Here is a 12688-nt window from a genome sequence, read left to right on the forward strand (position 1 = left end):
AGAATTAATTTCATTTAATCTTATTGAACAAAACATGCCTGTGCTATATTCCCTCAGACCCTCACCCAAAAGTGTCATCAATTAACAAAACAATGTCTGGGCATTGGTTGTGACAGACCAATTACAGCTTAGGACACAGAAGTGAATTACATTTCAAGTACAAGCAGTACATTTCTCATTTTTGTGCTTATGGAGATATCTCATTTATACATTCAGAAAGTGCTGGCAATGAATGTCCTTTAATAGGAGAACTTTTTCATTCTAGTCATTTTACACTACAGGCATTTCTACATTAATCTGTAATGCTTTTTCTGTCTCCCCAGCAAAAACTGATCAAGTGGGAAGATTTCTTCATACTGCAGTTAATATGAGGATTCAGACATGACAGAAATAATCTCTCACCACTTTCTGAGTTTCTCCAAATTATGACATATACCAGATAAGATGGATCCAGCAAATCTCTCTATAAGGGTGTGTGTGGGGGGGGGGGGGCAAATTACATGCTACTGTTCAACATGGATCAATATGTTCATTCCTAGATTTGGACACATCTTTAGTTGTTTCTACTAAAGCTATGAACAACACAAATATCAAGTTGTTCTAACATGATACATCCCATTTAGGCTTTTTTTTTAGGTCTCCTCTTCTTAACTCATATCTCATCCCCTTACTGGACATCTCAGAACATTTTGTATCTTGCTGTAGAAACTGCTGGGATATTTCTTTATAAGCTCATCCTCTAGGAGTTAAGACACTTTTGAGCTTGCTTGAACAAATTTTCTCATAGTAAAGATTTGTCTCTGCCAACTGACAGCAAGCAATGCTTCGTAGATCATCCTCAAGGATTTATTGGTATGCTTATAAAACGGCAAAGCAATCCACCAATACTGTCTTGTTCTCTGGATTTATTTTAGTCCAGATATGTTTAAAATTGTAGACACTTTTTTGCAGCACTCCAAAGAAGTAAAAGAAAAAAACCTTATAAAGCAACATATCATTTAGAATCACTCATTTCTTTATAAATATGGAATACATAGGGAATCCTTTAGGTGTTAGTAAAACATTAAAACACAGGCTCAAATTATTGTCTACCCTATAGAACAAATGTAAATATGAAATGACTTGTAAAATGCATTTAAGTGCATTGTCCTGTTACCCTTCAGTGCTACAAATTGTGTATTTGCTTTAACAATTTGAATATAGTCATTTAGATAATAGTATGCTGCTGTGTTGCCATGGGGCCAATAGGACATAAGTTTACATATCATATAATAGTTTAAAACCTTAACATGGTGATTAAACAGGATTCAAACTTTATGTACAAATTTTTACAGAACAAAAAGAATAAGGTTGTCATATTTTGGTCAGGGCCTTGCAAAATAGGGCCAGTGAGTCCTACAAATACTGTGACTATTACTGTACTTAGTACAGTTTAAAAATAAAAATTAAGAAATGTAAAGAGTCACTTAGACTGTAAGCTCCACAGGGCAGGGATCTCCTTTCTCTTTGACACTTAATCTTCAATGTAACTGTACTTAGTATTTTATTATTGTATGACCCGGTTGTTCTATTTTCTGTTTTGCTGTGCAGTGCTGAGTACATAAGTAGTACTGTATAAATAAAATGTACATACAAAAAATGGCATACACAAAAATGAAACAGTGCAAAATAATCCATGGTTTATGCAATGTGTTTTGTTTAAAACTGGTGATTTTAAAACACTGGAATAACCCCGTATTGGCTCAGCACCTTTTTTTCCAAACTACCATAAATCTAATAGGTGTTTCCATTCCATTAGGCTGCTACCATGGGCAACAAATCTCCCGAAAAACACCATCCCCTTAGGTAACAGAGTTGCCGCAAGTAAATGACATTACTTGAAAGATTTGCCGCTAGGTGTAGCGCACATTTAACCACAGGCGATATATCTTACCATGTGCCATCACCCTTATGGGGCCTTGGGCCAGATGTCTGCCAATGTTACATCTGAAGCTTCACTTTCATGGTTTTTTTAAAGAAGCTGTAATACATGAAAAGAACACATGCTTTACCTGCAGTTATTAAGGTAAGTTATTAAGGTGTGAATCTTGAGAGTGGCCATTTGACCTATAAAGCTGTATTGAAAAACACATTTTTTTGTGTTGTTTACTCTCCTGGTGCTATGAATTGGTCAATGGTAGGAATATGCAATCCCCACATGTCTCTTCATAAGGTGTGACTTCCTTGCTTTATCTTAATAGATTTGTGGTACAGGTGAAACAGTGAAAAACATTTTAAGTGCTTATTATTCTTATCATGCTTATTCCTGCAAAATTCAGATTGTCTTTTTTTGCTAATGCATCTACCCAGGAAAAAGCTTATTGAAGAACATAATGAAACAAACCTTTCCTAGACGCACAGCCCAGAATCTCAGGCCGGAGACTTTCAGAATACTGATGTTGGTAATATGATTGCCATAATTATGAATCATAGGACACGCCGCACAATTGGAATCTGGTATTGATTTATTTGAGTTTGCTTTGCAGAGTGCCCAACAGCAAAAATGTCTGTAAACATCAAGATAAACATATTTTTTACAATTTGCTGACCAAAATGGGAGTCTCGTTAACAAATCACTGTGATTTACCAGAGGCCATACCTTATTGTCCATCAAGGACTCTGTAAGCAACTGTGTATGTTCTAAGCATGAATTTTCCCAGTATGAAATATCTGATTAGCGGTTACAATATGTCTGAAAAGAAAATCTGCACATCACTGTGGTCCTGTGATTGGGGTTGGCCCAGAACCAAACAATTTCACAAGAATGGTGCCCACAAGCATGTAGTACAAGACAACAACTTGGGGTAATGCAGGAATTTGGTGCCCCCATACTTACAATCATTACATACAAAAATAAACTGCTGTCACTTAGCAATGCTTTCCTCTGGAAAATGATTGTTTCTTTTGCCACCGAAGAGAAGGAATGTAAATAAGCAATAAATACAGAGTGTGCTTTCTCCATATTGACATATTTACAATTAAGTCTTTGGCTTATGTCTGGAATTGTCAAAAAAGAATATATATGATATGAACCAGCAATCAATGTAAAAAAAACAAAACAAAAAAAAAAACTAGGTACAGATTTATGACACTGAAATGTATAGGGAATCCATTTGCTATCAATCTGCACTCTGTGTTCAGCATTTTAAACAACTTTTATTTTTAAAAAAAAAAAAAGAAAAACTGCCACATTGTAAATATAGATACATGCAATAGACTGGCTTCAGCGGCAACTGCGAAGTCTGCGTATACGAATCCTTTCTACATGGAGAAACTTTACCCGCTCTCTTTCCATTTTGCATGATCATGTGGCAGGAAATCCATCAATACTGTGTACTGTTATACAAACAACTCAGTTCCATTTATGAAGATACAGAAATTCTTAAGAAAAATATTTTTCTTTTTTTTTTTTCAGTTTTGTTGAGTTTTCTTTAAAACATAAAAGGTCCCGTGTAAAAATCACCCTTTTCACATTTGGAGTGACTGTTTCTGAAGCAATCAGCAGTATTTGAGGGGAAAATGGCAATTGGCACTTCCAGCTATGACGATTCCAGATATTCCAGGGCAACATCATAGCAGAAACGATACTGTTCCTAGAAGGGAAAAAGTACATTGTCAGGGCATGCAACACTGTCTGGCCCACAGCACCTTCACTATCAATGCTAACACTACCAGCAGGGCAACAGTAGGATAGATGTCTTTTAAATAACAACATACCAAGGGCCTTTAGATACTAATGCACCAAATAACAGAATGTTAACCTAAACAACCTGCGTTGCTGCGTTGAGTTCATTTACAAGAGAAGATCAGGACAAGGACAGCAGAAGCCCCAGCAATTCATTTCTTTACATTTGATTTTGAAATAAAATCATTCCAGCTGCAGTAGGAAAAGCCAAGGCCTGGCTGATAATCACACTGCATAGAAGTTGCATATTGCACTTTAAGAAAAAAATATATATATTCACAAAAACTCTGCTAGCACCAGCCAGCCATTCAACTTCCTATAGGTTTCTTCCAAAGGCTTCACATGATGGTTCTTAACACTTTTATCATCCCCTTGTAGGCAGAGCTGTGATTAGCTGCCCATAGCCTACTGTGCTTCTGGAGGAGAACTGTTAATAAATGCGGGACCAGAGAGGATCCTTGTGGAGCCCCAACTGAGGTGTTTTTGTTTTTTAAGTAACAATGCTTTTTAGCCCAGATTGAAATTAGGCACAGTTCTTATTTGTGGTGAGAATGATATATAAAAATGCAATATGTCTCATCATCTTACCTACAAACCAGAAACTTAAGCTACCAATACACATAAATATCAATTTGGCCACCTACATTGGGAAAGGATGAGGTCCTCTCCCAATGGAACTATTAAAGCTGCTTGATAGATATCTGCCCAATTTTTGGCCATTTATCTATTGTGAAGGGCCATTGGGAAGAGTCCATACACATGCAAGAGAAGCTGAAGGGGTCAACTTAAGTATGGCCAGCTTTACATTCGAACAGGAAAAGTTTTTGGTACCCTACAATGGGAAGTGAAAAGATTGTAGTATGCGTTTTTTTCTCCATAGAAGCTTAGGGCAGCACAATGTATCATCACCTAGTTTCTGTATGTACCTGAAGCAGTAATTTATTGGGCGAGGCACTGTTAAACTAATAACTGGAAGCCCCAGTTTTTAACATCAACAAACAGTGACATATGTGCAGGCGGGTAGGGCCTTCATATCTATCAGCAAAATGTCAGTTTCTGTATCTGTAACATGGGTGTCTATCGAAAATTTTCTGGGAGGGGGGGGAGGCAAAGTCATCAAGTAAAAACAACCTGCTTTTCTAGGCTAAGCCTGTATACAATAATTAGCTGCCAAGTTTATAGGAAATGCATTTATTTGCAAAGCCTAAATTTAGATATGGTGATCTGAAAAGGAGAAAACATTTTTGCCAAAAAAAAAAAAAAAAAGATTCAGGGGTTTATGAGCAATTACAATACAATGTGCAACTTGATTGCATATTATTTCATATTCCATGAAAATAATATTCTTAAAGGAGAAGGAAAGGAAAATCTTACACTCTGCCCCCTTCAGTAGTCCTCATACTGTACTACTTAATAGCTAGGTTTTTTTTCCCTCAAAAACATTTTCTCAGGAAGATATTTAGGTTGTATACTTGCAGACCGCTTAGTAGAACACCGTGGCCATTTTACTAAAGGATACACTTCTGCCAGTAGTTGTTATTGCGCATGTGCCAAAAAAAAAAAACCCACAACCAACTCTGTGCTCGCTTGCGCTATGATCCTGCCCACAGTTCAGTGTAACTGACATGAGGCGCTTTGGATTCGTATTGGCTGTGGGAGGGCTAACTGGACGCGTCAGGCAAGAAGGAAAGGGTGATTCAAATTACAAGCATGCGCAGAGTTACATAAAATGCTCTAATGCGACTATCCACTGCCTGCGGCAGCGGCGTGGGAACAGTGAGAGATTTTGACTACGTCACCCAACTGTGTGACTCTTATTGTGTAGGCAGAGCGTTTAAAGCTGAATGAAGCCAGGGAAACAGGATTCACTCTGCGAAGTAGGTGCATAAACAGAATGCCTTTGTTGTCAGCCAGAATGCTTACTAACCTTTAGTTTTCCTTTAACTACTATCTTTTTTCCAGGCAGAAGGAAATAGGTAACTTCTTGAGTCACTTGATGTTATATTAAATTAAGTTTCATTTAGCTTTACTTCTACTAATTGTAAATGGTTATAAATTGTATTTTAATTCTCTTGTCCTGGTTATAATTATTCTGTGATATAACTGTCTATGTTTAAAATTTTGATAAAAACAAGTGAAAAAGAAAGCCCACACAGTTGCCCACAACTAACATAATTGTATAACTAGGGGGGGCTGTTTAAGTAGAAAATAAAAATCATGAAAATCTGCCACATGCATTGCCCCTCCCTTGCCCCTATTTGCGGACACCCATGTCTGTAAATAACAAAGAAGCAATGGATATTTATAGGTGAGAAAGGATACACACGCTTGTACTTTGTTTATGCAAGTTGAGCCCTGGAGCCATACAAGCCCCTAAGTAGTAACAGCCACGGCTTCTTTTCTACATAGAAGACAACTTGAAAAATGAACTTTTAGATAAGAAAAAAAGATTGAAATTGAAGGAGCTAAACAAGTAAAAAGTAATTATCCAAACAAACATTACTCCTCATTAACTACACTTTGAGTAGTGTTTGCTTTGCAGTATTTCCATAATTTGACCCAGCTCCATTACAACCTCAGCACAAGTGAAATATGCAATGGAACCTACCCTGATCAAATTTTAATTATCAAAAAATAATGAGATTTAAGGGCAATGTTTTACTCACTGCAATGTATGGGTCTCAAGGTGATTCATCATCACATGTAAGCAAAGCCAGGCAAATGCTTTAGGGCAAACAGTAAATATTCTAAGGTACAATGCTGAGGTTAACTGCTTCTTTCCTGCATGTCTCTGCATTCGTGTGTTTTTATATTTTCAACATAAATCAGAATTTAAAGTTCACCTTTAAAATGAACTTTTCAATTGTTCTTTTTTTTAAAATTTGAATTTTAATTATTTGCCTTCTTCTTTTGCCTCTTTATGCTTTTAAATAGAAGTTCGCTGACCCAGGCAGCAAAATAATTATTGCTCCTTTGAGTCTATGACTGTATTGCTACTTTTATTACTTATCTTTCTATCAGGCCTTCTCCTATTCATCTTCCAGTCTCTCATTCAAACCACAGGCTTGTTGTATATTGAACCCTAGCAACGTGATGCTGCTGAACTACTAAACTGCTGAGCAAAATGTCTCAGAACCGCACTGTCTACAGCATACTAAACGTTAATTAAAGGTGAACTACCCCTTCAAAGCAAATGTTAGCAATCAACTGTGCCAATTTAAATACAAATTGTGCCAATTCGAGTATGTAAACACTCTGAGAGCACAATGTTCAATGATGACTTTTATATAAAGATGATTATAGTATGTGCTTTGCTAAAGGACCCACAGTGTTTTAGTTTTTTTTTTTGTTATGGTTTTTTATGGACAAATCTTGTAGTGTGTAATGAAAGAATATGGTTATATTCCACTAATTGTTCCAGTAACTGGCCCTGTTTGGTTTCTGGTTACAACGCCCCAAACCTAGAATGTTTTAATATTCCAGAGACACCAAAATTAATTGAACATGACTCTATACTCTAACTTGTGCTTTTAAGATAGAAGTACTATACTTACAGGGGTTTCAACCATGTTCGGCTTGCTGTTTCGTAGGGTCTTTACCGCATGGAAAACATCCACCACATTTTGCCTTTTGATCATTTCACAAACAATACTTATGGCACAAAACACTCCACTTCTTCCTCCTCCGTTCCTAGAAAGCAAAGTATGGGATAAACAATTTCAATACCATTTTAACTAAAGCCCAAGAGTTACTGCAGGGATACTTTCCTGAAAATTTGTTACATGCCTCTTTATTGCTGAACAAACGGCCCCTATTAAGATACATATTCATAAATGTTACTAGTTATTATCTCTATTGAAAGAAAGGCTTGCAGTCTGATGGACTTTTTTTGTTATATTGTGGTTTTTGTGTATCACACTGCTGTGTTTTACAGTTGTCTTAGAACAGGATGAAAAAACAGACAGCAACCTAATTTGCACTGTTATTTGTACTCTAATTAGATGGGAATCCCTAACGTACTTGTAGCTAGAATAGGTTTGGATTCATTGCTTTGCTTTCCTTTAGGTTACATACATAAAAAGGCTTAGTTAAAAAAAGAATGATCAGTTTATTAACTAAATAATGTGGGCAGCTGCAAAGGCACTGATCTGTGCAACACTGATTTCCTCTATTATAATGCTGTACAAATAGCTATACTGTATTGACTGGTCATCGTTAATACCAATAAAAATCTCACTGAATCAAGCCTTGGTAAGTTCTAAGAGAAACTTGTGCAATATAAATAAATGATGATCCATATTTCCTGAAAGCTGAATTTATATTTTGACTGTTGTTAGTGTCTGAGCAAGGCTGCACATTAATATAACAGAAGGTAATTGTAAAGAGGGAGATAAGGTTATTGCAGGTGCCCAGGAAGGAAGCTGATTTGTTATCATGTTTCAAACATACAAAGGGGGATTTCCACAGGAGAATATTTGTTGTAAAGGAGATGCTGGAGCAAGTGAAAATGAGATCAGAACTCCACAAGCATAACAGCAGAAAACAGGCAACACATCAATAAATGAATGCAAAGCCACACATTTTAACTTTTAATGATGTGTCAGTTTTGCTCAGCAGCATAAATAAACACAGGAGGTCAATAAGAACATCCATTAGCCAGACTAGCCTGACAGTGACAATAAAAAGAGCCCTATAGTGGATAACTTACAGGCAGTGAATAATGGTACGTCCCTCCCCTTCATCGCATTCCTCTTGCCATTTCTCAACCTGGAGAATCAATTTCAGGAAAGATCTTTTGGAGCCTGGCACCTCCCTATGAGAAGCCCATCCTAAGTACTGGAACTGCTGCACCATCAGATATCCTTCCTGAGGCTGTCCAAAGCAAGACAGATTAAGATTAATGCAGTAGATTCATGCCACACATCTTAAACAAGTTCAAACCCCCAAACACTTGTATGCAGTTTTGAACACATCCATGCTCAGAATATCAATGTGAGGCATTTTTCTGCACAACTTAGCTGACTGTTCAATCAGGCAGATGTCTTTATATCTGTATGGCTTTGCTCCTGAATTTAAGAAGGAATGCAGTATGAACAAAAAAAGTACAAATTGTTTTCTTATCTGGATGTGGCTTTAGCTAGAAATCGAAATGCTGCATTTGTAGAATGAAAAACACAGGCCGGTGGTATACAATGTGCTCTTACTGGTCCCCAGTGCATTTTAAAAAGATGGTCCAATTTGAGGTGGTAATTTTCCTATTTTATATCTTTGATGCAAAAGACTCATTTATACACTATTTAGGCTCTGCTGCATAGAAAGCAAACCCAATATCATAGGCTTTAAATGCAACCAAATACTGGTGAAGAAACATTTATTAAATATGGGGACAATACTTATCTTCACCATTCTTATGTGCCTTGTTTGAAACTCTTAATACTTTCCAAACCTCCATGCTCAACAAGAATATCTCAATATCTAGTATATGCTGTAGCATTTCTTCCAAGTCAGGACAAAATTATAAACCACTGGATCAGCAACCTTTATTCCTCAAATTAATACCCTAGCATATAGGAGTGGCAATCTGTGGATCCCAGCAAATGCCGGAGGGGCTGCAGTTAAAAGCCACAGAGATTCACTATTTATTTATTGGGCCTGTGGGGGGCTGTTTGGGCCTCCATGTACATAAAATGCCTGGGCCTATTTAAAATTTCATTATACATAAACACTTTGAAAACATTCGGAAAACATAACTGAAAGGTTTGGGACAGGAATATAAAGAATACTCTTGTCCACAGAGCATTGTTAACTATACCATCCTCTTCGACTTTGCATCAATGTTCCAAGAAAATCTCTACAATGATATCAATGTAATAATAGTTCTTTCTACTTCCACTGTAGTTTGGTAATCTTATTTGTTAGATATATGTGTTATATATATTGAACTTAAGCATTTAAAGACATCTAGTAAAGGCCAGGTCTGGTGCTGGGGATCAAAGCTTACCCATTTTTTAATTTCATTTTGTAACATCCATTAGTATTACCATATTAATCATAGAATCTTTAAACAATGCCATGAAAAGCTGTATTGTAAAGTGTGGTATAAAGCAGTTCACAATCTCACCCTGGTCAGGTTGCATATCCTAAATATTCTGCTGATCACATCACAGTCCATTGAACACGACATACACTCCACCTGAATTGGGCCGTACCTTAGCATGCCTTCTTCAGGCCAATATTGAGGACAACCCTGTGCAAAAAGAAAAAATATTATACCTTAATCTCAAATAAATTTTAACAATGTGCTCCAAGATAATGAATAATGAAATCAGAAACCTGTGTCAGATCAACTTCACTAAGCATTACTAGAGATGTGCAGCCATAGTCATATACTAATCTCCAGAAATCTTTCACAGTGTTTGGCAATGGATGTTGTGTGACAATGAAGGCAGCTGGCTGTCTGTAGCTCTGCAAAAAGAATCAAAAGGAGGGATGTTAGACCTGCACACCAGAATTTCAACCATACCATAGCTATAATACAAACATCCATTAAGCAGATGCTTAACAAATAGGTCTCAAAAATAATGTATAGTATTCTCTCCTGTTATCTTTAAACATCAGGTTTTACATAATTTTACTTTGTCAACAAAAAATATTTTGCAGTGCACCAACTGACCCAGTCATGAAAAGAATCAGCTAGGACACACACTTATCAATGTTACAGGCAAAATTTCCCTAGACACAAGCAATTATATGAGCTTCTGACTTTTTTTTTCAACTACAGCAAACCATTACAGTGTATTTTCTTACTTCTGTATGTAATAAAAGGTGCAAAGTTGGCTACAGCTCAAAACCCTTTGAGCTACCAATTAGTAGGTAGCATTTACCATTACATTTTCTTAAATGAATGTAAATAAACAAATATGGAGGCATCCAGACCTATGAATGTGTTTATACAGAAATGCAAAGGCTATTAATGTGGATGCTAAACTGCACCATTGCAGGTACTCAAAGCAACAAAAAATGAAAAAAAAAAAAAAAACCAAAAGAATTTACTACAAGCTAGAAAAAAACAGTAATAATTGCTTGCTATTCATATTTGGCACATATTGTTCATTCTCTACTTCAGTTGTACAGGGGTAATAAGAAGAAATAAAGAGAACAGGTATCCATTTAAACTGCAGTAAACATAGCATGCATTATGTGAGGGGTAAAAAAAAAAAAGTAAAACCACTGTACAAAAAGAGCCCTCTGCAGAGGCTTCTTATATTGTTTGTCTCAACGTTGCCAGAACAAATATGTTGTCAAACACTGCAGCTAAGCTAACCCATTATAAAAGACGAAAAAGAAATCATGAGCATAAGGAATAAATGGGTGTGTTTCTGTAAAAGAATCAAAAGCCCAAACTTTATCACCGTAAGTACAGATACAGGCTGCAGTGGCATTAGCTGATCAGAGATCCTCCTAGCAAATAAGGAATTTTTCTTTCCTCAGCCCAGCTCTACTTATCTGCAGCCTACCAAGCAATCAGCAATTAACAGCACAGCTTGGATCTTCCAAGCAGCTTTGTTTAAGTGATATTTAGCTACTGAGGTGAGGAGATGTGAACTGGAAATCTCACAGCAGCACACATAATAAGCTGAGAGGGCCCCAGTGAAGCCAACTGACATCTAAGAGGAATGGCAGAAATTTGTAACTTGTTACAGAGTGCAGCGACCAAGCTAAAACCCACAGAGTGTGTCTTGATAACCTTGAACACTTTTAGTTGCTCCATTAACAACTAGAGTGAAAATAAATGGGGCATGAGAAGCCATCTTCCCAGAAGGCACGGACCCTGTAAATGACAAACAACTTGCCAATAATCCATGGGAATTTAATTTTAGTGAAAGACAACAGGGCTTTAATTACTACCCATTAATTTCCTGTTTGTATATTGAATAACTGCCATTGGTGAGGCATCAATCAAATAGTTTCATGGTGGTCATACTGAGAAACAGGGTCCCTTACATCCACTAGTGCCGCATTGATGTAATTGCTGCTTTCCCCATCGATGGTAATTAAGAAGGGCAAGCATCTGTCAGGTGGCAGTAGGTCCATGAAGCGGTTTTTATCGTGGTTTCTTGGCAGGCAGGCTATGCTGCAGTCTTCTGCTTGAAGCCGTGGGGTCACGGAATTCAGGGTCTAGAAGAAAGAAATTTATTATCACCAGTGCTCTAAATGATCATCATGACAGTAACACCTGCTTTAGTCTGCAGGCTCATTGCTACTAGAAACTGCAGTGATTTTAGTAGAAAAACTGGAATTGCTCTGCTTATCACAAACACATTTTTTATTCTACAAGTGACAGGGAACCTTTGTATTATTCTAATAAACAAAGTTCCACTATTGTGATGCTAAACTTTCTTTAAGTGTCTCTTAAACTTAAAAACCAAAATCTCAAAATGTATAAACTGGTTGGAAAACAGACAAGTACATTTTTGGCTAAATAAATACAAGTGAGGCATCACATACATACACACTCACGGTGCATCACACATGATTATGCATGCATTAGCAGCCTTAGAAATGCAGTGGCAAAATGTTAGGATTTACCCAAGATTTTGAAGGAGGAAGAAGGCTACTCATAAAAGAAGAGCAGAAAACTGGAGGTTAGATAAAGCAAATTAAAATGCAGAACAACCAAGAAAAAATGCCACAAAAACATGCCAGACTTATCAAAGGCAACATAATCCAAGCAGTGGACACATATCTTTATTAACGGAAAGGGCAGAAGGGAGTGCACATATTTGGTGGATTTACTAGAGGAATCAGGCTTACTGAAGCACCTGGCAAACAAAGATGCCTCCTTTTTCCTATAGAAATGAATGTTGTGATGTGTATACCATTTGCTTTAATAAACCCCATTGCATTATGAAATGTTGTTTCCTGCTCTAAACAGAGTATAGTATCTTCATCTAAACTACCTGT

At 36.8% G+C, this 12688-nt stretch overlaps 1 protein-coding gene across 20 annotated transcripts in view; it reads right to left on the reverse strand.

Moving 5' to 3' along the window:
* Positions 1-2482: 2482 nt before the first annotated feature.
* The window catches only part of ptprk (protein tyrosine phosphatase receptor type K), a 272356-nt gene continuing 262150 nt past the window's right edge, over positions 2483-12688 (reverse strand). For all 20 annotated transcript variants that reach the window (XM_031902319.1, XM_031902315.1, XM_031902316.1 and 17 more), the window contains 6 exons: positions 11729-11902; positions 10058-10189; positions 9846-9971; positions 8433-8596; positions 7279-7414; positions 2483-3632 (listed from right to left, as the gene is read on the reverse strand). In XM_031902319.1, coding sequence (XP_031758179.1) covers positions 3579-3632; positions 7279-7414; positions 8433-8596; positions 9846-9971; positions 10058-10189; positions 11729-11902 — 786 coding nt within the window. In that variant the 3' untranslated portion in view covers positions 2483-3578. The remainder of the gene's footprint in view (positions 3633-7278; positions 7415-8432; positions 8597-9845; positions 9972-10057; positions 10190-11728; positions 11903-12688) is intronic.

This window comes from Xenopus tropicalis, chromosome 5 (genome assembly GCF_000004195.4).
Source record: "Xenopus tropicalis strain Nigerian chromosome 5, UCB_Xtro_10.0, whole genome shotgun sequence".
NCBI lineage: Eukaryota > Metazoa > Chordata > Amphibia > Anura > Pipidae > Xenopus > Xenopus tropicalis.